This window comes from Diceros bicornis, chromosome 31 (assembly GCF_020826845.1).
Source record: "Diceros bicornis minor isolate mBicDic1 chromosome 31, mDicBic1.mat.cur, whole genome shotgun sequence".
NCBI lineage: Eukaryota > Metazoa > Chordata > Mammalia > Perissodactyla > Rhinocerotidae > Diceros > Diceros bicornis.
In genome coordinates, this window is record NC_080770.1 from 5,528,507 (window position 1) to 5,551,251 (window position 22,745).

General features: G+C 56.0%; 1 protein-coding gene across 2 annotated transcripts in view; it reads right to left on the minus strand.

Annotated features, from left to right (window-relative positions):
• Nucleotides 1-22,745, minus strand: part of LRP5 (LDL receptor related protein 5) — a 111,209-nt gene that overhangs the window by 12,230 nt on the left and 76,234 nt on the right. For both annotated transcript variants that reach the window (XM_058526202.1, XM_058526203.1), the window contains exons 10-17: nt 22,287-22,513; nt 20,709-20,893; nt 16,352-16,675; nt 14,602-14,801; nt 9,329-9,537; nt 7,559-7,749; nt 6,656-6,865; nt 3,565-3,690 (exon numbers count right to left, since the gene is read on the minus strand). In XM_058526202.1, coding sequence (XP_058382185.1) covers nt 3,565-3,690; nt 6,656-6,865; nt 7,559-7,749; nt 9,329-9,537; nt 14,602-14,801; nt 16,352-16,675; nt 20,709-20,893; nt 22,287-22,513 — 1,672 coding nt within the window. The remainder of the gene's footprint in view (nt 1-3,564; nt 3,691-6,655; nt 6,866-7,558; nt 7,750-9,328; nt 9,538-14,601; nt 14,802-16,351; nt 16,676-20,708; nt 20,894-22,286; nt 22,514-22,745) is intronic.

Below are 22,745 nucleotides of genomic sequence, written 5' to 3' on the forward strand. Positions count from 1 at the left end.
AAAACACTCTGGGCTGGGAATTGGGCCGTGACCGCTGGGAAGCTGCAGCAAACCTCCTTCCTCTGGGATCCTGACTGCCCTCCCACTGAAGGGAGCCTCTGCCTACCTCCGGGCCCTAGGCCAGGGTGTTAGTCCGGTGCACAGAATCTGTGTGCACGCTGGCCTGGCCACACCTGAGCATGTGCTGCACCCCCGTCAGGAGCCGGAGGGTCAGAAAACAGGGGTCAGCATCCACGCCTCTTACACGTTTGGTGCGGCTGGAGCGGTGGGCCTGGGGCTCTGCGGCCGGCCAGCATGCCCACTGGCACATAGGGGCTGGTGGAGGACCCGGGCACCTTGCTGAGGAGTCAGCTAAGAAAAGGCCAGAGGGCAAGGACACCATAGGAGAGCAGAGTGGGTGAGGAGGTGCGGGAAGGCTCCTGGTGGAGGGAGTCATGTAAGGCTGGGGAGCTGGGAGGGCAAAGGACAGGAGATGTGGGGCCACCTCCTACCACATGACTATGGTAAGTCACTCCACCCCTCAGGGTCAACTTCCCTAGCAGATGCCAAGTGTGGGCCTGACACGCAGTAGTGCTCACTGAATAACCTCGTTCCGGGAGCTGGGACGCGGACGGGGCACGGCTGCAAGGGGTCCAGCAGAGAAAAGAGAGAGGAACCCCTCAGCTTCAGGCTGCCTCCATTTCTAAGGGCTCCCATCACCAGCCCTCCCCTCCTTTGTGTGGAAAATCACAGGAAACTGAGGCCAGCCTCGAGGAGGGGACCGCTGGGAAATCAGCCCAAACTTTCTTTCAATGTTTAACAACAGTCCTCAACACCCTTGAAACCTGATTAAGAAAAAATGATTGATTTCACGCTGCAACAATGCCCGTAAGCTTTCCTACATTCAGAACCTGTGAGCCTCCCCCAGAACTGCCCAGTTCATGCTGAGCTGAACAGGGACATGAGACGAGGGGAGGGACGGGAGCAAAACTGAAAAGAAGGCCAGCTGTCCCCACTGGGCTCGGCCACCAAGGACACGCCAGGGACAGCAGGAGCCCGGATGCCCAAGGCATCTGGAAGGAGCCAGCAATGGGCGTCTGCACGCTGAGCCACCAACAAGGAACAAGCCCAGAGGCTGTGGCCACAGCCCACTTCCGAACTCCAGCCCCAAAGGCCCTGTGCATTTGAATGCTGTTTCAATTGACCCCCCAGCCAGGAAGAAGAGGGTCCACGGCCCTCCTGTGGGGCCAGCTCTGATTTTCCGCAGCGCCTGTAGTCCTAGCAGCCGTGTCGAGAAGGCGAGGGTGCGACCAGTGGGGGTGGGATGGACCTGGGGTTGAACCAGGCTCCCCTCAGCAGCTGTGCAACCTGAGGAACCCCCAGCCCCCCAGAGCCTCTATGTCCTTGTCCCTAAAACAGAAGCAGCCACCCTACATCACAGGCTCCTCACGAGGAGTAACCGAGATGGTGGGGTAAGAGTGAGTGAGTGAGTGTGTGTGTGTGGCCGCGCCTGGCTCGGGAAGGGCTCACACAGCGTTCGTGGGGGCGCTGCTGAGGATGCTGAAGAACCACGGGCTGTTCCTTGCCCGCTTGGCTCCTGCCACTTCACAGGAGTCCACATCATCTCCCGAGAACCTCAGCAAGCCCTTAGCCTGCTCTGATCCCCAGAGAAGTGGCTGGGGAAGAATGAAGACGGTATGCAGTAAATACACGCCCCTGGGCCGTGAGGATGGGGTCTGGTGTCCTCACGTCTGGAGGGTCAGAGCAAAGGGGGTCAGGGAGGACAGAGGGGCAAGTCCTCCGTGTGGAGGCCCAGGGCTGGGGTCCGAGGGAGAGCTGAACGCTCTGCGCAGCTCTCTCCACAGACCCCTCTTCGCCAGGGCAGCTTGGACATCTGTGGGCACTGCACGGCCGCTCTCAGGCCACAAAGCCACGGGAGCCCTGAGGCTGGAACTTGGAGAACAGCCACAAGGAAGCTCAGGGGAGTCAAGGGGGCTCTCACCAGAAGACTGCCACAAAACGTCCCCTCTGCTCTCGGCCAAGATCTCTGGGGCTCACAGTGCGAGGCAGGGCAGGAGAAAGCTCCAGAAGGATGGGCCCCATGCTCCTGCTCTCCAGGGACAAGATAAGCTGCTGTGAACAGGCGTCCATGTACTGACGGGCATGTGCTGAGCATCTGCTGTGTGTAGGACACTGTGGGTGTCATGGGGGACAAGGACAGGATGAAGCCCGACCCCCAGGAGCTCAAAGAGGAGAAGAGAACTTGGGAGAATCCAGGGTCACCTGGGGGTCCCTGGGGTAGTGGAGAGGAAGCCCTTGGGGTTGGGCTTCATCATGGTGACAATGACAATCATCACTTTTTATTACTACTGCCATCCCCACGACTAATAGCAGCTGGCATTCTCATGTGCCATGTGTCAGGGACCACATAGAGTGCTGTTACTTAATGCCTATCACAACCCCGCCAGGTAAGTGCTCTCAATTTCTCTATTTCATAGAGGAGGAAATAGAGGCTCAGAGAGGGCAAGTGACCAGCCCAGGATGGCTCAGCTGGGAAGTGGCAGAGCTGGGATTTGAAAAAAAAATTTTTTTTTTAAATTTTATTTATTTGTTTTTTTCCCCCAAAGCCCCAGTACATAGTTGTATGTCATAGCTGCACATCCTTCTAGTTGCTGTATGTGGGACGTGGCCTCAGCGTGGCTGGAGAAGCGGTGCATCGGTGCGCGCCTGGGATCCGAACCTGGGCCGCCAGCAGCGGAGTGCGTGCACTTAACCACTACGCCACGGGGCCTGCCCCCAGAGCTGGGATTTGAACCCAGGTCTGTCTGACCCTAAAGCTAACATTCTTGATCACTCCCCATGCAGCCTCAGGGGAGGAAGAGGATCAAGGGCAGAAGGTGAGGAAAAGACAGAACTATAAAAAGAAACAGACAAGTCCACTACTGGAGTTGGAGATTTCAACACCCTCATCAGTAACTGACAGCTCAAGCAGACAGTCAGAAAGGCTACAGATGATCTGAACAGCCCCATCAATCAACTCGATCTAATTGACATTTATAAAATGCTCCACCCAACCACAGCAGATGACACATTCTTCTCAAGCTCACATGGAATGTTCACCAAAACAGACCACATGCTGGGCCATAAAACACACCTGACCAAGGTTAAAAGGACAGAAATTATACCATGTCTGCTCTCAGACCACAATGGAATTAAATTAGAAATAAGTAATAAAAAGATAGCTATAAAATCCCCAACTATTTGGAGATTAGACAACATACTTATAAATAATACCAGGGCCAAAGGAGAAGTCACAGGAGAAATTTAAAAATATCTGAACTAACTGAAAATGAAAATACAACTTATCAAATTTGTATGATGCAGCAAAAGCAGTGGTTAGAGGGAAATTCAAAGCCCTGAATGCATATATTAGAAAAGAAAGAGGGCAAATGAGGAGACAGTCTGATTTGGAGACTAGATGCCACAGGGTCCATGGTTTTAAAAGGATGCTGGGCAGTGATCTGGCAGGCAGAGAATCAGGTCCCTGTCCAGCACCCCAACAGAAAGTGCTGAGGTCACACCTACCGCCACAGGTCAGCAGGTTCTGCAGGAGCACGAGGTGGACCGGGCATGAGCACCTTGGCGTCCCATCGCCCTTGGCAATGCAGATGTGGGAGCAGCCGCCGTTGTCCCGGGCACACGGGTGGGCCGCTGCAGAGACAAAAAGAGGGAGAGGGTCAGGCTCTGTCTCCCACCTCATGACTGCAGCCCGGAGGGTTCTGGGGATGAAGGCCAGGCGAGAACTCACAGGACCTGGTACTCCTGTAGGCCAGGCCCCTACAGAGATCCTCCTGCTTACTTCTCAGGGCAGCCTACAGAGTCTGTTACTACTGACACTGCATTTTGGACATGAGGATAAAGAGGGTGAAAGCACTTATAGAATCTTCCCAACATCATCCCCCGGCTGGTCTGCACCAGCTCCCACTGTGCCCACACAAGCACCCCACACTGCTCGCCTCTCTGTCTGTCTCTCAGGGAGTAGTGGCCTGAGTGGTGGCCCCCAAAAGGATATGTCTGCATCCTAAGGCCCAGGATCTGTGAATGTGACCTTATTTGGAAAAAGGATCTTTGCAGATGTAATCAAGTTAGGGATCTTGAGATGAGGTCATTCTGGATTATCTGGGTGGGTCCTAAATCCAGTGACAAGTGTCCTTATAAGAGACACAGGGGAGAAGGCCACGTGGAGGAGATGGAGGCCGAGACCGGAGTGACGCAGACACAAGGAATGCCTGCAAACACCAAAAAGCGGGAGGGGCAAAGAGCACCCCCTCCCCCAAGAGCCTCCCGAGGGAGCACAGCCCTGCAGACACCTCGATTTTGGACTTCTGGCCTCCAGACTGTGGGAGAACACATTTCTGTTGCTTTAAGTCACCCAGTTCATGGGGATCTGTTGCAGGAGACTAATACACATGGGCATTAAAGCAGGAGGGGTGCCGAATCCCTGGGGAACTCACACATTTCAATTCAATTACCCACATGCGCCCAACACCTGAACAGTAGGAAGGAGCCTGGGAAGGTGGCTGACCTCCCTTGGGGGAGAGGAAATGGAAGAAAATGCTTCACTCCGCACCCCTGCCCCCAACGACCAATCACACAGTTGTCCCTCCTCAACCTTGAGGATCAGGTGTTTTAAAATGACAGAAGTCATGGTTTAGAGTAGAGGTCAGTAAACTTTTTCTATAAGCAAGAAAGTAATTAATTTTGGCTTTACGGGCCCCAGACCATCTGCCACAACTCCTTAAGTCTGCCAGCTGTAACACAAGGCAGCCACGGGTGACACAGAAACCAGTGGGCGTGGCTGGGCTCCAATAAAACTTGATTCACAAAACAGGCGCCGTCTGGCTGTGGCCCCAGGCTGCGGAGTGCCACCCTGGTTTAGGGGTTAGCTGTGAGATCCTGTGGGGAAGCAGGCTGGGTGACCCACGTCCCAGACAAACATGAGGGAGCTCACCTAAGGATTTCCTGCCTCTCCATGTCACCCTGGCCATCACACATTAGCGCTCACGGGGACGTCCCGGTTTCCAACCTCAAACCTGCCCACTAAACGTTTCCCGGCTCTCCTGTCCCTTCAGTTCCAAGGAAGTGCTGGCCAGTGCACCTGGCTTTCTGCCGATACCAGCAGGTCTGGACATTCATTGGCTCCACATTCACCATTCTGACCACTGCCAGCGATTCTGAAGGCCCGTGACACCCAGGAATCCGTGACTTCGCTGAGGATGGTATAAGGGGCCAGGCCAACACACACGTTCTAGACCATATCCATGGGGTGCCTCAGTTATCTGGAAGCTGTTTACTTAGCGACCTCACTTATCCAGGACCCAGCCGAGAACTCACGAGGACAGAAACCAGTCACCCAACAGTTCACACAGAAGTGACCGACTCACTGTTAGAGCTCACGCCCCCGGCTCTCAGATTCGAGATCCACGTGTCTGTACTTCACACACAATTCTACTGAACTTAGTTGCCAGTTTTTCCCCAACCCACCGGAGGTAAGACAGACAAAAGCCCAGTGGCTAAAACAGGGGCTCTGGCCTCAAATCTGAGCCCTATCATGTTTAGTAGCGAGGTGACAGGGAAGTTAATACCCTTTCTGAGCCCTACTTTCCTCAGCTGCAAAACAGAACTATTGTGAAATAACGTACATAATGTAATAATACACTGAGCACGGGGCCTGGGGGGCAGGAGAGTCAAAATGCTGTATGGCCAAGGAGGAGGCCCAGGGGAGAAGCTTTTCCACTAAGAGAGTGACACCTGAGCCGAGTGAGAGCCAAAGGATTAGTCAGGGTCACTCAGACAGAGAGGGAAATGGAAGGTGATCAGAGAGAGGGACACGAGGGAGCAGGGACGAGGCCAGCGGGAGGGCAAGGGGCGAGGGGAGGCTGGCAGGGCAGCTCCTGGGGCCTTGAAGGTGGGCAGACTGTGGGCATCAGCGGACAGGGACAGCAATGGCCCTGCTCACTGCTCTGTCCCAGCACCAAGCACCCAGCTGGCGGCCCCGTGTATTTACTGAATGAAGAGTAGGAAGACAGAGAGACAGGCAGACATGGCACACACACCCCCCTATATACACAGACAGCCATATATGGAGGGGTGGAGGAACCAGAAGTCCCTCTCTCAAGGCCTTGGGCACAGCCAGGCTGGGGTAGGCAGAATCCTAAAATGCCCCCCAAATTTCCCACCCTAATCCCCACACAGTGGACGTGATGGGCTACCATGCCCGTGATTTTGTAGCCTTACAGGGCAAAAGGGACTCTGCAGATGTGATTAAGGTTACTAATCAATAGACCTGGACTTAATGTAAAGGTGGGCCAATCTAATCACTGGACCCTTGAAAAGCAGAGTGGCTTCTCCAGCTGGAAGCAGAGAAGGACGTTGGGCAGGTTTGGATCTGTCACCGAGATGGAGGGGAGCACAGAGAAGGACCCGAGGGTCCTCTAGGAGCCAAGCGCCGTTCCCGCCGACAGCCAGAAAGAAAACAGGGCCTCAGTCCTACAATTCTCACATCGGCCCAACCTCCTAGTTGCTCTAGGGGGCCAGTTCAGGGGTCGCTGTGCTCCGCAGATGCCCACTCTCCCCTGGGGGACCCCCGCACACACCGCTGTCTGCCCCCACGTACAGAACTCCTCCAAGCTGATGTCCTCCACAGCGTGGATACTGGTCAGGTGGGCGACGCGGCCCTGGACGCGTGTCCGCTTATCCCCGGTGGTCTTCTCCACGCGCTCAATCATCTGCTGCTGGCGGTCAATCCAGTAGAGATGCTTGCCCAGCACAGTCAGGCCCATGGGCTGCACGATGTTGGCATCCTCTAGGGTCAGGCGGTTGGCCCCTGCAAGTGGGACAAGTGCCCCCTGACTGGCAGCTGACCTCCAGAGCTTGGCCACGCTTGGCTCGGGAGAACGGAGGGCTGCCGGGGAGCCTGGGGGATTCCGCGGTCTGGCCAGCTGGGAGCTGGGGCAGATTCACTGGAATCAGGCAGATCTGGGACCAACCCTCCGACAGACCTGCTCCCACCTGGGCTGGCCTCGGGAGCAGGGCCATAGGCCCCCACCAGTCACTAGCCCCCTACAAGCATGGTCCTCCCCTTCCCCCATCCCACCCCATTACATGGAAGAAAAGCTCATCCAAGTACGGACTCTCGCTCCTTTCCTGCACGATGGCCTCCCGGTCTGAGGGAGCCCACAGCAGAGCAGTCACGAGTATGCGCACTGGAGGCAGAGGGTCAGACTCCTGCTCCACCCCACGCTGTGGAACCCTGGACAGCTCACTCACCCTCTCTGAGCCTCATCTCCTGCCTCTGCCATTCGGGGATCATTTGGGACCTACATCCTGGAACTCACAGGTGGGACTATAGGTGGTGTATGTAAAAGCCTAGCACGGTGCCCACTCACAGTGGGTCCCTGACAAACGTGGCCACTGCCTCTGCCATTACTGATGACAAGGAAGACTGGGCGTCCCTGGGAAGGTCAGCTGGGAAGGGCCACTGAGGGACCCGATCCCCGGGGAGGCCCTAGGTGCTTACCCGACAGGTCACAGCTTTCGATGCGCTTCAGGTCCGCGTCCACCCAGAAGAGCTTGCCCAGCGCGTTGTCCACCACGAGGGCCACGGGGCGGATGAGGCCCGTGGTGAAGAGGACCTCACGCTCCGTGCCGTCCAGGGCCGCGCGCTCGATCTTGGCGGCTCGGTCCTGCATGTTGGTGAAGTACAGGTACCTGCGAGAGGGGAGGAGGTGAGCGACAGTGCTGCGTCCTGCCAGCTCCTCAGCCAGAATCGAGCAGGCCAAGCACCAGGTAGACGAGCCCCGACCCTGCGGGCATCCAATGGGGCTTTGGAAAGTTAACTGTCACATGGCCCCGGCCTCTCGGGGCTGGCCCCCGAGGCTGCAAGGTCATGCGCTATCCTGGGTTAAATAGTGTCCCCCAAGAATTCGTGTCCACCCAGAACCTCAGAATGTGACCTTATTTGGAAACAGGGTCTTTGCAGTTGTAATTAAGCATCAAGATGAGGCCATACTGGCCCTAAATCCAATGAAAGTATCCTTAAAAGAGAGGAGAGGCCACAGAGACACAGAGAAGAAGCCAGTGTGACAATGGAGGCAGAGTGTGGAGTGATGTGAACACCTGGGTCCCAGAAGCTGAGAGAGGCAGGAAGGACCCTCCCCTGGAGCCTCTGGAGGGAGCCTGGCCCTGCCCACACTTGACTCTGGCCTCCAGAACTGTGAGAGAGAAGAAACGTCTGTTGTCTTAAGCCCCCCAGTCTGGGGCCATTTGCTGCGGCAGCCCTGGGGACTTGGACTCGCCCCCTCACTCCGCAGCTGCTGAGAAGCCCCTGTGCCCGTGGAGGCTGGCCTCGGGGACGGCTCATTCGGTTCCTGAAGAGCCCCTCACATAACTAGGGCTTCCGCTCGCAGAGCCTCGTGTGCTGCAGGAGCTGGTACATTGTCCTCACTTTTCAGACGAGGAAACTGAATCCCCGAGAGGTCACATCGCCTGCCTGAGGTCACACAGGCAGTAAGTGATAGAGGATTTGAACTCAGGGCTGCCCGGCCCCAGGACCTGTGCTGGCTCTAGCCGTCCCCGGGGGGGGAGCTCCACAAGCAGCGCCCGACGTCTGATTCCCACCTTGCACGTCAGCCCTGCGGGTACTTGAAGACGGCCACGTGCTCCTGCCCCTAAACCTTTGGTGGCTGGGCTTAACGTCTGAGCTTCATGTCAGGTGGTTCTAGGTCCCCTCCCACCCCAGTTATGCCCTTTGGGACCCTCCAAGGCTGCCAACATGTCCTGGCTGCCCTCCCATCTAACAGAGAACCTGAGGGCTGACAGTGGGGGTGTCAGGGACCTTCACGGAAAGAAGAGGCTCCCAGGAGTCGAGGCGGAACCCAGTAAGGTAGGGAGCTCCCCGTGGTGGAACATATGCAAGTGAATAACCAGCCACCACCTGGGATGCTATGGAAGGGATTTTTGTATAGGGTTCAAAATCTATGAATTAAAACTTACACCCTTCCTGTGTCTCTCAGCAACCACCCCCCCCACGCTGTCCCTGTACACACGTCCTGTTAAGGCCATCCCTCTGCGTCTCTGCTTTCCTGCTGTGACCGTGAATAAGCCTGTGTTCCACGTCCTGCTCTGGCTGCTATGGTGGGGACCCTGGGGAGCCCGATTGACTGGAATGTCGGGGCAGAAAACCCGTCCCAGCCCCTGAGAAGCTCACATTCAGGGAGGGCCGCCCGGCACGCCCCAGCGGGGTGAGCACCCCACACCGCTCTGCCCGTCAACCCCTTCGGCCTCGCACCCTCGCTCGGCGTTGACGACGATGGCCCTCGGCTTGTCACGGTCCCCACGGAGCACCACGCCCATGGCGTCCCCGTTCAGCCGGTGGACGTTGATGGTGTTGGTGGCCTCGCATGTCCAGAAGAGCGTCCGGCTGTAGACGTCAATGCTGAGATCGTGGGGCTGCCTGTCTGGGCTCTGGCTTTGGCTCGGAGAGGTCAAAACGAAAGGCTGTAAAACAGTGAGAAACGGGCACCAGCTAGAGACATCGCATCACGGGAGGGCAGCAGCTGTGGCCGGGGGTCAGACACACTGTCAAAGCTGCACCGGGTCTGCAGACCGTTCCTTGCAAACCAGTTCTCGCCCACATGCCCGCTGGAGGGTGAAACAGTGATTCCAGAAGACTCACGCCCATGAATCCAGATTTCAGGCCCACTCATCAGTGAATTCACCGGCCCGCTGTCAGCTGCCCAGACCGGCCGCGCCCATGCTCTCCTGGTCCTATTCCTGCCCACGGAAGGACTGCCTGACGGCTCAACACTCAGCCCAGGATCACAGGAACCTGCTCAAGCATCGTCTCTCTTCCTTCTCATTTCTTTGGAATTTGGATTTTGGATTAAGACACTCAAATCATGTTGTTTTTTAAATTTAAGGTGCCAGGACAGAGGTGTACAGAGCAGAGGTCCACCCCTCACAACCCTCTTCCCTGAGAGAGAGAGGTCAGGGGTACCAGGCCAGGAGAGGGCGCAGGGAGGGGAGAGGGTGCAGGGAGGGGTGAGGGTGCAGAGAGGGGTGAGGGTGCAGGGTGAGGAGAGGGTGCAGGGAGGGGAGAGGGCGCCGGGAGAGGGTGCGGGGAGAAGAGAGGGTGTGGGGAGGGGAGAGGGAGCGGGGAGAAGAGAGGGTGTGGGGAGGGGAGAGGGTGCGGGGAGGGGACAGGGTGCAGGGAGGGGACAGGCTGCAGGGAGGGGAGAGGGTGCAGGGTGAGGAGAGGGTGCAGGGAGGGGAGAGGGCGCCGGGAGAGGGTGCGGGGAGACGAGAGGGTGCGGGGAGGGGAGAGGGTGCAGGGAGGGGACAGGCTGCAGGGAGGGGAGAGGGTGCAGGGTGAGGAGAGGGTGCAGGGACAGGAGAGGGCACCAGGAGAGGAGAGGGCGCAGGGAGAGGAGAGGGAGAGGAGAGGGTGCCGGGAGGGGAGAGGGCGCAGGGAGGGCAGAGGGCCCAGGGAGGGCAGAGGGCGCAGGGAGGGGAGAGGGTGCAGGGACAGGAGAGGGCGCCGGGAGGGGAGAGGGCGCCGGGAGGGGAGAGGGCGCAGGGAGGGGAGAGGGCGCAGGGAGGGCAGAGGGCCCAGGGAGGGCAGAGGGCGCAGGGAGGGGAGAGGGTGCAGGGAAAGGAGAGGGTCCAGGGAGAGGAGAAAGTACAGGGAGGAGAGGGTGCAGAGCCAGGAGAAGTCACTGGGAGACGGTGCGGGGAGAGGAGAGGGTGCAGGGAAAGCAGAGGATGCAGGGCAGGGTGAGGCTGCAGGGAGTGCAGAGGGTGCAGGGAGGGGATAGGGCGCAGGGAGGGCAGAGGGCGCAGGGAGGGGAGAGGGCGCAGGGAGGGCAGAGGGCGCAGGGAGGGCAGAGGGTGCAGGGAAAAGAGAGGGTCCAGGGAGAGGAGAAAGTGCAGGGAGGAGAGGGTGCAGAGCCAGGAAAGGTCACTGGGAGACGGTGTGGGGAGAGGAGAGGGTGCAGGGAGGGGAGAGGGTGCCCGGTGAGGAGAGGGTGCAGGGAAAGCAGAGGATGCAGGGCAGGGTGAGGCTGCAGGGAGTGCAGAGGGTGCAGGGAGGGGATAGGGTGCCGGGAGAGGGTGTAGGGAGGGGAGAGGGCGCAGGGAGGGGAGAGGGCACAGGGCCAGGAGAGGGTGCTGGCATGACTCACAGTGCATTCTGGGAGTCCTGGGGCCAGCCGCATCTCTCAGTGCCAGTTTTCCCTGTCACACTCTGTGGGTCTCCACCCGGGAGAGTCTCCTGAGAGCTCTGCCTGGCTCCATGCCATCTGCTGTGTCAGGGACGAGCCCTGGCTTTTGGAGCCCCTGAGAGAGAATCCTTTCAAAGGGATGTTGTTTCACGAGCTGATGCAGAAGGAGGGGAGCCCGGAGTTGTCCCTCATAGACAAGAAGCCTGATTCCCTGGTGGTTCTGGTCCCCTTGGGTTACCCCAAACAACTGCATCAGGTTCTCAGGTGACCTGACTTGGTGCAAAGGGGGCTTCCCAGAGTCGCTGGGCTGCTGCCGCCAACACTTTGGAACAAAACTCCCTTCCTCTGAGAAGGGAATCATCTTTAGAAGATTCTCTGGTCACAGCTCAGTGCAGACTTTCCTTATCTACCTCTTGTCAGCAGTTACTAAAACGAGAAACCTCCCGGCGGATGAGAAGGGGCTTGCAGCCAAAAGGAAGCCTCCTTCCTCTGGCCCAGCCTCTTGGCCCCAGCTGGAGAGAACCGCCAACCCCCTACCCACCACACACATAGCAGCCTCCAGTCCACCCCTGCTGGGAGGCTGGAAAAGGGTTACTCGTGTCTCTGCAGGTAACAACACGCACATCCCCGAGGGCTGTGGGCCCTAGAGCCAAGCATCAGCTCCAACCAGGCACATTCCTTTCCCCAAAGCCACAGAACTCTCTGGCCCAAGACCACAGCCGGGGGCAGCTGTCGGGCTAGGAGTAAAGGGAGATTCCAGCTAGCCCGGCTGGAATCGGGCTCCCTGGGGAGGGTGGGTCTGTGGGACTTTGGCATAGTCATCAGAATAAAAAATGCGCATGGGGTGAAGGGGCAGGCTGCCATGCCCCTTCCCAGGCAGATAAAAATGAGACACACTTGACACGGCTAGCCAGTTTTGTAAAACCTGAACTCCAATTTTAATGTTAGTAACAACACCTACACCAATGCAGAATTTCTTAGAATCCTATTCAACACCAGCATCGACACCCCTCCCTCCTCAACAGTACAAAGTGGTACTTGGCCAGTGGGAATGTTCCCAGCAGCGTCTTCACAACAGCTCAAAGGGGATGCAAGTCAAGAGTCCACCCATGGAAAGATGGATAAGCAGAATGTGGTTATCCATACAATGGAATATTACTCTGCCTTAAAGAGGAAGGAAATTCCGATGCCTGCTATGATGTGGATGAACCTGGAGGACATTATGCTGAGTGAAATAAGCCAGACAAAAAGACAAATGCTGTGTGATTCCACTTACAGGAGGTCTCTAGAGGAGCCAAATGCATAGAGACAGAAAGTAGGATGGTGGGTGCCAGGGACTTGGGTGGGGAGGAGGGGGTGTCAGTGTGTAATGGGGACGGTTTCAGTTTGGGAAGATGAGAAAGTTCTGGAGACAAATGGTGAGGATGGCTGCACAACAATACGAATGCACTTAATGCCACTGCACTGTACATTTAAAAATGGTTAAAATGGTAAATTTTATGTTATGTATATTTACCACAATAAAAAAAATAAACAATTAAATAGGAAAAACAACTTGGCCAAGCAGATGATAAGTTAAAACATCATCCTGGGGGTGCTGTGCCCCCAAGAAGAATCACAGGCTAAGCCGCAGGAGGGTAGAGCTCAGCAAGAGATGCAGGGAGGGAACTGCACGGCTTCTGAAATAAGTGGAAACCCAGAAGCTGTTCCTAAAGGTCTTTTTCTTCAGTCTTTCTCCCCCTTTTGCCGGACACCATAAAAGAATGCCTCTCCGATGAGACTTTAAGGCAATTTGCACCCAGTAACTTTCTCAGCAGGGAAGGCACAGTCCCTCAATTAACACTTTCTATTCTCCAAAGGACTCAACAGGGCTGTCAGCTGCACAGAGCAGAGTGGGATGAAAGGAACTCATTTCCACCATTTCTACCAGGCTGTGCCCCCACGGCGCTGATGATCACAGCTGCCCAGACACGGCTGTCACCATCAATCCAGGACGCAGACCTCAAAGGACGACTTGTTAACTTCACATGGTCGTCACCAGATGAAGTATTTTGTCGACAGCGATGCCCAGCCCGTCCAGACAGCACGAGCGCCCAGCTCGTAGGGTAGGGAAGAGCCAAATCGACTCTACAGACACGAAAATCATCTGGAAATCTCCACCCACGAGCATTCCTCTGCGCGGCTGTTCTAACGGTATCAAGACTTCCTGTGACCATGTAAGCCCCTGCACTGACCACTCGCTCGAGAAAGACCGGTTGGTTCTGTCTGTGGCTTTTGTAAAAGGAGTCCTTGGACCTGGCGCCATGAGCCAGGCAGGTCCGCAAATTCCATCCTAATGGAATGCCAGTCACGGTTCCCTGCCACGAGGGGATGCCGGGAGCGCCCTGAGGCCGCAGCAAGAACATCCTTCCTGGAAGAGGTCACAAAACCTAACCCAGAGAAGCAGTCAGTTCTGCTAGAAGGCACGTTTTGAAAATGCCTATTTATTGCAATGCAGTGACGTATCAGGGACAATCAGAGCATAACACGGATTTCGCACTTGCTGATGTGCAATCTCATCCTCGAGAAACACCAGGTGAAGGGAGAGACCTGCACCCAGCATGGTGCTTTGTAGGACACACACACACACACCCCGCCCCCACATCCTCCATCTCCCGTGCACCGTGAGCCGTGCCAGCCACACTGGGGTTATAACTTTCCGTCCCATTTCAGACCATCCTCCTCCCACCGTTTCTCAGAAACCCACAAGCCGCAACCTTCTGACGCCCACGTCCTCAGCCAACTTCAGGTATTTTAGAGGTAAAGCGCCATAGTCATTGGACCATCCAACATGGGCAAAAAGGTGCTCTGAATTATTAGGTTCCTATCTTTTTTTCTAACGTATCACTGGTGGAGTCTGAGTGTTGTGCGTCTAGCCCCCTCCTCCCACAAGCCCTGAGGTTTGCACTGTGTGGTTTTGCGTGGGTGGTGATTTTTAGGAACGCGTATATTGCATTACAGCAGAACTGACTATACAATTCCTACGCAATAAAGAATAAATCTAGAATTACCAATAGCAACTATCCATGCACAAAACCACTGTGGAAAGAAAAGAAATCCTGTGGGGTTTGCCCCTCCCACCCCTACTTAAACAACTGTAAAATCCAGTTTCTACATATAATCACCGTCTAAGGGGTTCACACCACTCAGGATTATGCAATGACATAACTGGAACCCAAGTCATTGTGTACCCCAAACCACGCTCTGCTGGCACTCCCTCTGCTAAGAAAAGGGGGCGCAGCCTGGAAACCACCAGGGCAAGCTCCTCGCGGAAGTGCCCCCACGTCCCCCCAGGTACACTTGCCTGGGTACCATCGTCCTTGGCTCGCTTGATGTTCTGGCGCCCGTCCACCCAGTAGATGAACTTGTCCAGCGGGTCATAGTCGATGGCCTTGACATTCCGCAGCCCGTGCAGGGGCAGGATGAGGTCCGGGCTGTGCTGGTCATCGGGGATCATCCGGCTGATGGCACATTTCTGGCTGAACAGCAAGAAGGCGGTGGGCGCTAGAGTGAGGCAAGCAGAGGAGGGGGCCGCGTGTCAGCCTCTGGGAGCCGAAGAGGGCGGTGGCGGGATGGACAGCATCCACTTTACGGTAAAAAGTAGATTTGTGTACGCACCCACTAGACGTGCGCGGAAAAAAGGCGGGAAGGACATGAAGCTATTTCTTGGGGGTGGACTAGGGGGAATTTTACTCTCCTTGTTCCGTGTGTTTCTGCTGTTCCAATATTTTACGAGTGCCTGTGTTATTTTAAAAATAGACATCAATTTATTTTTAAATTATCAAGACTGAAGACAAAAGTAAGGGTGGTGAACCCAAACTCCCACCCACAAATGGTCGCCGTGCTCGGGGCTGTGCAATCTGCCATATGGCTCTATGTGCCCAAGTGAACTGCTGAAAACTGGCAAAGTGAACAGTGACACTGGGAGGGGACCCTCCTCTGGGGTGTCACTGAGCAAAGCTGCCTGGGTTCAGAAACTGCGTCACTCAGAACGTGTGGGAGGCCACCAGTTGTAGCTGCTGTCAGAGAGTTACAGCTGGGCGGTGTGAATCCAAGGCACGGCCCCAGGTCTGCCGGCCACTGGAGCAGGGACCGGAGTCTCATGTGTCCCTCCAGGCGGTGGGTTACCTGCACCTCCACTTGACCCCTCAAAGAATGGCCCTTAGGGGGTGGGGACCACAGGGAGCCCAAGAGTGGAGCGTCCCAGGCTGTGGCCCCAGGCCCATTGCGTACCAGCTCAGGGCCCTGAACAAGCCCTTCGGAGCCTCTGGTTCCCCATGTGCGTGACCTGGATAAGGAGGACCGGCCCTCCCAATGCCCGGGGCTGCACGGGGCTCAGACGAGGCCCCAGACGACAGAGAGCTTATCAACTGTCAAGGCTGCTCCGAGGCTGAGTTATGATTGGCTCTCTGCTGATGTCACAGGAGAAAAGCCCGCCAACAGGACACACCTGTTCTCCCCGTGGGCGCGTGGGAAGGGCGCTCAGGCTCTCTGAACCTCACTCTTCTTATGGAAATGAGAGCAAAAGGCCTACACTGCAGAGGATCATGGCGAGGATTACGCAAGTGAGCGTAAGGCCACACAGCAAAGGGTCAAGAGCAGGACTCTGGAGCCAGCCTGCCTGGATTCAAACCTGGTTTGTACCTTACCAGCTGTGTGACCTGAGGTGAGTTACTGTGCATCTCTGCGCCTCAGGTTCCTTGTCTGTGAAATGGGGACAGTGATCCTCCCTACCCTATTAAAAGGCACTTAGAACAATGCCTGGCTTTATAAGTGAGTGCTCTCCCCCAGTGACTGGTTTTCACATCCAAAGATCCTCCCATGGAATGTGCCAGCTGAGAGCTTGGCCCAGTTACTTGTGTCTTGATGAAGCAATAGGTGCTCCACCCAAGGTAGGCCATCAAGGAGCATTACAGCATGTGCAGTGCACAACCTGCCCAACTGCCCATGTGCACCAAGGTATCCCCAGATAAGAAGCTCCTTTCCACCTTATCCCCCAGAGCCAAGCTGATCTAACATGGGGGTGAGGTGCATGGGGAAAGCGAGGCACTTACGGCTGCAGTTGCGGCTAGTGGGGTCCAGCGTGTAGTGTGAGGCACAGCTGCAGCGGTGGCCACCGGGGACAGCGAGGCAGAGCTGCCCGCACTGCGCGTTGCCGTGCATGCAGTCGTTGAGGCCATCCTGGCGGGAGGAGTGGAACACCAGGATGTCCATCACGAAGTCCAGGTGGCCCTGGATGAGGGTGCGGTTCCGGCCGCTGGTCTTGTCGGCCCTCTCGATGCTGTGCAGGTTCCAGTCGGTCCAGTAGATGTAATCACTGTACTGTGTCAGGCCAAAGGGGTGCGGGAGGTCATCAGCAATCACAACCCGCTCCTGGCCTGCGTGGAGACACACGGGCACGGCATCAGCCACGGCACAGCCAGGACACGCAAGGGCGCCCTGTTGGGCAAACCAGTTCAACCTGCCGCCAGCCTGGCAACTCACGTCAAAGCCACAGAGCGTTCGACCACTTTGGAAAACGGGCGAGATCGACCGAAGCTGGACGTCCACCTACCCTGTGACTGGGCAAGTCCGCTCCCACACAGCAAGAGACATGCACGCAACGTCCACCCAAATAACAGACAAGAATGTGCACAGCAGCAGCCGTCTGTCACAGCCACGAGCTGGAAACGACCCAAACGTCCGTCCATGGTAGAATGGATAATATAATGGTGGATCTTCATAAAATGGAAATGAGGCAGGGATAAAAAAGAACAACGTGGGCGAATCTCATAGTCATTAGATTGAGTGAAAGAAGCCAGACACTAAAGAGCACGTGCTGTAAGATCACACTGACAGAAAGTTCTAGAACAGTGAAACTGGCACACGGAGATAGAAGTCAGGGCAGCAGTGACCCCTGAGGAGGATGGTGGGATTGACTAGGAGGAGGCACAAAGGAGCCTTTTAAGGGCTGGAAAATTCCTTGCCTTGATCTGCGTGGGAGCTACATGGGGTATGTTGTATGTATGAGCATCTGCACGTAAAAATCCTTCGACTTGTTTACTTACAGTTTTTTTTACTCTCTATATATGTGATATGTCAATAAAAATTTTAAAATACAACTTTAAATAAATCTTCATCCCATTCAGCCCAGCAGTCTGGGGAGGCAGCTCACCACAGTGGTTGGAACCAGGCTCTGGAGTCAGCCTGGACACCCCGCTTCTCCCCCGATCAGCATGTGACCTCGGGAAAGCCGTGTAAGCTCCTTGACCCTCAGTCTCCCCACCTGCAAGACGGGTATTCTTCAGAGTGCCCGCATGGGTATCCAGGATACTGAAATGTGATAAATTGTGACAAAGCGGTCAACGAGATTTGTGATGATGTCGTGATAAATACTCAGTGAGATGGTGCATGTAAATGGTCATAGTGCTGGCACACAGTAAGCGCTTGGTAAAAAGTACATACAGAATAATACCCCCTAAGAGACGCCCACAACCTCATCTCAAGAACTTGTGCATATATTACCTAACACGGCACAAAGGACTTTGCAAGTGTGATTAAGTTAAGGATTGTGAGATGGGAGATGGTCCTGCATTGTCTGGGTAGACTCAGTATAAGCACAAGCGTCCATGTAAAAGGGAGGACGAGTAAGACAGACCGGCAGATGCTACCCTGCTGGCCTTGAAGATGGAGGAAGGGGCCACAAGCCAAGGAATGCAGGTGGCCTCTAGAAGATGGAAAAGGCAAGGGAACGGACTCTCCCCTGCAGCCTCCAGAAGGAAGGTAGCCAACACCTTGATTTTAGCCCAGTGAGCCCCATTTGGGACTCCGGCCTCCAGAACTGTAAGAGAAGAACTGTGTGCTGTGTTAAGCCGTTAGATCTGTGGTCATTTGTTACAGCAGCCCCAGGACACTCACACAAGCTGGTGGTGATTTGTTATACTCCCAGATCAATTTCAGGGAAACCACCCCAACACTGACATTCACCCAGCACTGTCACCTGGAACGCTGGTGCCATCCTACACGCCAGCAGCGGAGGACTTGTGAAATGAACTGTGCGTGGTCTAACCATACGACAGAGCAGCCGTGCACTGAGCACAGCGATGCACACCTACTGGGGGATGCGATGGGGAACACCCCGGCTCAGAGCCGAGTGGGACAGCGTGCAGCGAAAGGGATACCAATGCGAGCCGAGCCACGGGGCAGGGAGAGAGTGTGTGCAGGTGACACTCAACAAGGGCTGTCCCTCCCCCAGGCCGTGCTCTCCAGGTCGTCACTCGTCACACTGTGTGTCGTCTGAACACAAGTATGCTCTACTTCACAGCAAAAACGGTGCCAATGAGAACACGTTCATGACATGAGAACATGCTCGTCACATATGGGAGTAAAAGAAAGCAGGATGAAATTTATATGCATGGGCCGGCCCCGTGGCTTAGTGGTTAAGCGCGTGCGCTCCGCTGCTGGCGGCCTGGGTTCGGATCCCGGGCGCGCACCGACGCACCGCTTCTCCGGCCATGCTGAGGCCGCGTCCCACATACAGCAACTAGAAGGATGTGCAACTATGACATACAACTATCTACTGGGGCTTTGGGGGAAAAAAATAAATAAATAAAATTATTAAAAAAAAACAAAAGAAATTTATATACAGCATGATGACAAAATGACATTTTAAAAATTATTTTTCAAAAGTGAAAAAAATCTTCAGATATTAACCGTTAAGGATATTTAACTTAAAAATCAATTAAAAAGATTTGGGGACTGGAAAGAAATATGCCAACATGTGAACACCGGTTATCACTGAGTGGTGCCATTCTGGATAATTATAATTTTTCTTCATATTTTTCAGAAATTTTCTAAGTTGATTATTTTATCTTTAGGAAAAAAAAGTTACTGAATAAAGACGCTCCCTGACTGCCTCCATTGCACACAACCCCTGCCCCTCGGCCCTGGCCTGGGAGTGGATAGTGTTCCAACAACCATCACTGTAACTAAACGCTCCGAGGGCACCTACTGTGTGCCAGGCTTGGTGAAGTGCTTCCTCCGTATTATCTCATTTAATTCTCACCACAGCAGCCACATGAGGAAGGTACTATTAGGGACCTGAGGCACACAGACGTTAAGTAACTTGGCTAAAGTCACACAGCTGGTAAGTGGCAAGGGCAGGACTACAATGCAGACAGTGAGGCCCGAGGCTCGTGCTCCACACCCAGCTCTACCCACACAGACACCGTTACCGATCATCCTTCACTCACCCGGGGCCTCACACCCTATTAATCAAGAGCTCAGTGAATATCTGTGGCATTAATGGAGAACGTGCTGCAGCAGAGTAACAGTCAGGCCCAAGCACATGGCCACCCTCGACCTGCAGGGTCATGCGAGTGTCGGGGGCTCTCCCTAGCTTTTGTCCAAATGTGTCCTCGTTCAGGGTAATTAGTGAACTTGCTGATTTCAGCAACCACAGCTGTGCTGTGACTGGTGTCTCATCTGGCGGCGGCCTCTCGGAATCCACCGCGGGGCTGGGGTGGTGGTCTTGAAGACACATTCACACCTTGCCGTTGGCCTCATGAACCAGGACAGTCGGTGTGCAGGGTGGGGCAGCCTGCCCCAAGCAGAAATCAGGACATGGGGGTTCTCCCTCCAGCTCGGCCCACACAGTACCTGGGATCAGCCCTTCAGCTCACCTCCGCCTCAGTTTCCTCATCTGTAAAATGGGCATATCTACGCCCACCACAGGTGGCAGCAGCAATGATTAGGAAGGAAGCCAAATCCTCCTCATTGTACAGGGTGGCCCCATCACCTGGTGTGTCACCCGAAAGAGCTAACATAACCACTCCCCCCAGCAGTACGGAGTCCAGAGTCATGTGTCCTGGGTTCAATCCTGTCCCCATTGCTGGGTGACTTGACGTGAGTTTTTTTTTTTAACCTAATCCCAGGGCGGTGGGTGTGGCCTGTGAGTGGTCCCAGAACAATGCATAGCACACAGTAGGTGCTCAGGGTTGGAGGGAGACTGAGTGCGTGGCTCTGGGGTCTGAGTGAGGCTCTGCGACCTTAGGTAACTCCCGTGACCTCCCTGGGCCTCAGTTTTCCCATCAATGAAAACCTGCGCCATGTGGGGTAGGGTCAAATTAGAGTCCTGGCACATGGCTTGGCTGGGACCCGGCTCTTAGTAGGTGTGCAGGAAACAGCCGTCACCCGGGCCTCTGTTGACACACCTACAGCAATGGCACCAGGGGTGGAAAGGGACAGCCCCCGGGGAGGGCGAGGGTGGAGGAGAACTCAGGGGCATGTCCACACCTTCTGTGGGGCCTGGGGACTCAGGTCAGAGGGCACAGGGCAGCAGGGGCTGAGAGGTAGCCAATGCCCAGGCCCCGGGAAGTTCCACCCCTGCAGGGCCGACGCCCTCCGCCCGGCAGGTCCCCGCCCGGCCCTCACCCAACATGTTGGACGACTCGATCATGTTGGTGTCCAGGTCGGTCCAGTAGAGACGCTGGTCGGCGTAGTCGATGGTGAGGTCGTTGGCCCGGCCCACCTTGTCCACCAGCGTCATGCAGTTGGTCCCGTCCATGAAGGCCCGCACGATCCTGGGCTTGCCGCCCCACTCAGTCCAGTAGATGTAGCTAGAAGACACGGGAGCAGGGTGGGGCGGGCTCAGCTGCGTCCACGCTCACCGCAGGGCCGGGGACACCGCCGCCGCCATCTCCCCGGCCTGGGCCCCCCCATCCCAGTGAAAGCCGCAACAATGACATTCCTCCAGGAAGCAGGGAAGGGGCGAGACCCCTGAGCCCCCACAGTCCCAACGTCCCTCCGGGGCTGTCACTGTGCCACCTCCTGCCCCCTGAATTCCCGCAGCAGATCACCTGCACAGTAAGCATCGATACCCCGTTTACGACACCAACCGGGCACACAGACAGGTGACCGTGTGACAGAACATCCAGGCTGGACTACTTTTGTCAGGCACAAACGCTGACTAGGGGCTGGACAGGCTGCCAGGGTGACTGCGGGGGTGGGGACCAGGATGAAGGTGGGCAAATCGAGGGTCCAGTCCCATACTCAAAGAGGGCAGAAGACAGGACCCCGTGGCAGGCGGGCCTTGTGGGGCCAGGATGCACACAGCTCTGCTGCCCTCAGCGGCTCCCCCTCCCTGTTTCTTCAGCAGCAGCAGCTCCAGAAAAGGAAACTCATCTTCTCCTTCCAGGACTGTGTACGTTGTACTTGTCCCCTCGCTAAAACCTGGACCTCTTGCTCCCTGTTCCGCCATCCTGAAACCTTTCCTTCCCTAACAGCCTGCAACAGGCAGGGTATGGGGTGCTCCACACACACCACTGAGGCTTTACGGGGGGAGCGCTGTGTCGGCGGCACAGAAAACCCCAGGGCAGCGGCAGACTCTGCTCTGGCCCCTCCGCTCTGGCCCCAGCGCCCGGGCGGGGCCCCCAGGTTGCTGGCGGATTAAAGCACTCGCCTCACAAGGCGGGTCTTCAGCCACAGCTAAGCAGCCTACAGAAGCCTGGAATCTGAGGACTTCAGACCGCGCTGGGACAGCAGAGTCTGGGGACACGGGGAGGGAGAGCCTAGGACAGGAGCCCGAGACAGCACTTCTAGGCCCAGCCCTGCTCTAACCAGTCACGTGACCTTGGGTAACTCACTCAGCTTCTCTGAGCCTCAGTTTCCGCATCTGTAAGATCCAGGACAAAGGTATCCACCCCCCGCAGGCCCCTGGATGCTGCGATGCGACAACCCACGTGAAAACGCCCAGCACAGTGCCCGATACAGCGGCTGCCGTTCCTTCCTTCTGCTCTGTGCCTCGGTTTCCCCTCTGCGAAATGAACTAAATGACCTCCAAAGGGTCCCACCGGCCCCGGCCACCTCAAGGCTAGTGGCGGTCAGTACTGCTCTAGGCACAGAGTGCAACTGGGCAGCCACCCACCGCAGCCCAGGGTCATCACCTCGCTGGCTGATGTCGAGAGGTGGGAGGGGACAGGGACATGTGTGCCGGACGAAAACGGCCCTTACCCTTTGGTGGGGTCCAGGGCCAGCGACCTCGGGTTGTCCAAGTCCCTCCACACGAGGACCTGCCGGAACTGCCCGTCCAGCCGGGCCACTTCAATCCTGTTGGTCCCGGTGTCGGCCCAATAGAGGTTCTTGCCCATCCAGTCGACGGCCATGCCTTCCGGGTAGTCGAGGCCAAACTCGACCACGTGCTCCACGGAGCTGCCATTCATGAAGGCTCGGCTGATGGTCTGGGAGCGGGAGAGGAGGAAAGGGCCACCGTTAGCAACCTGCACTTCCGCAGACACCTGACCGTGAGAGGCTCGGCCCCCGGGAGCAACTGCTGATCACATCTGCGGCCAGACAGCCAACATCTGAGAGGTTTTCAATGAACATCTGAAAGGCAGCAAAATACAACCTTCCTAGGAAAACAATTTGGCTGTATTTATATATATATGTATTATATATATATATGCAATGAGC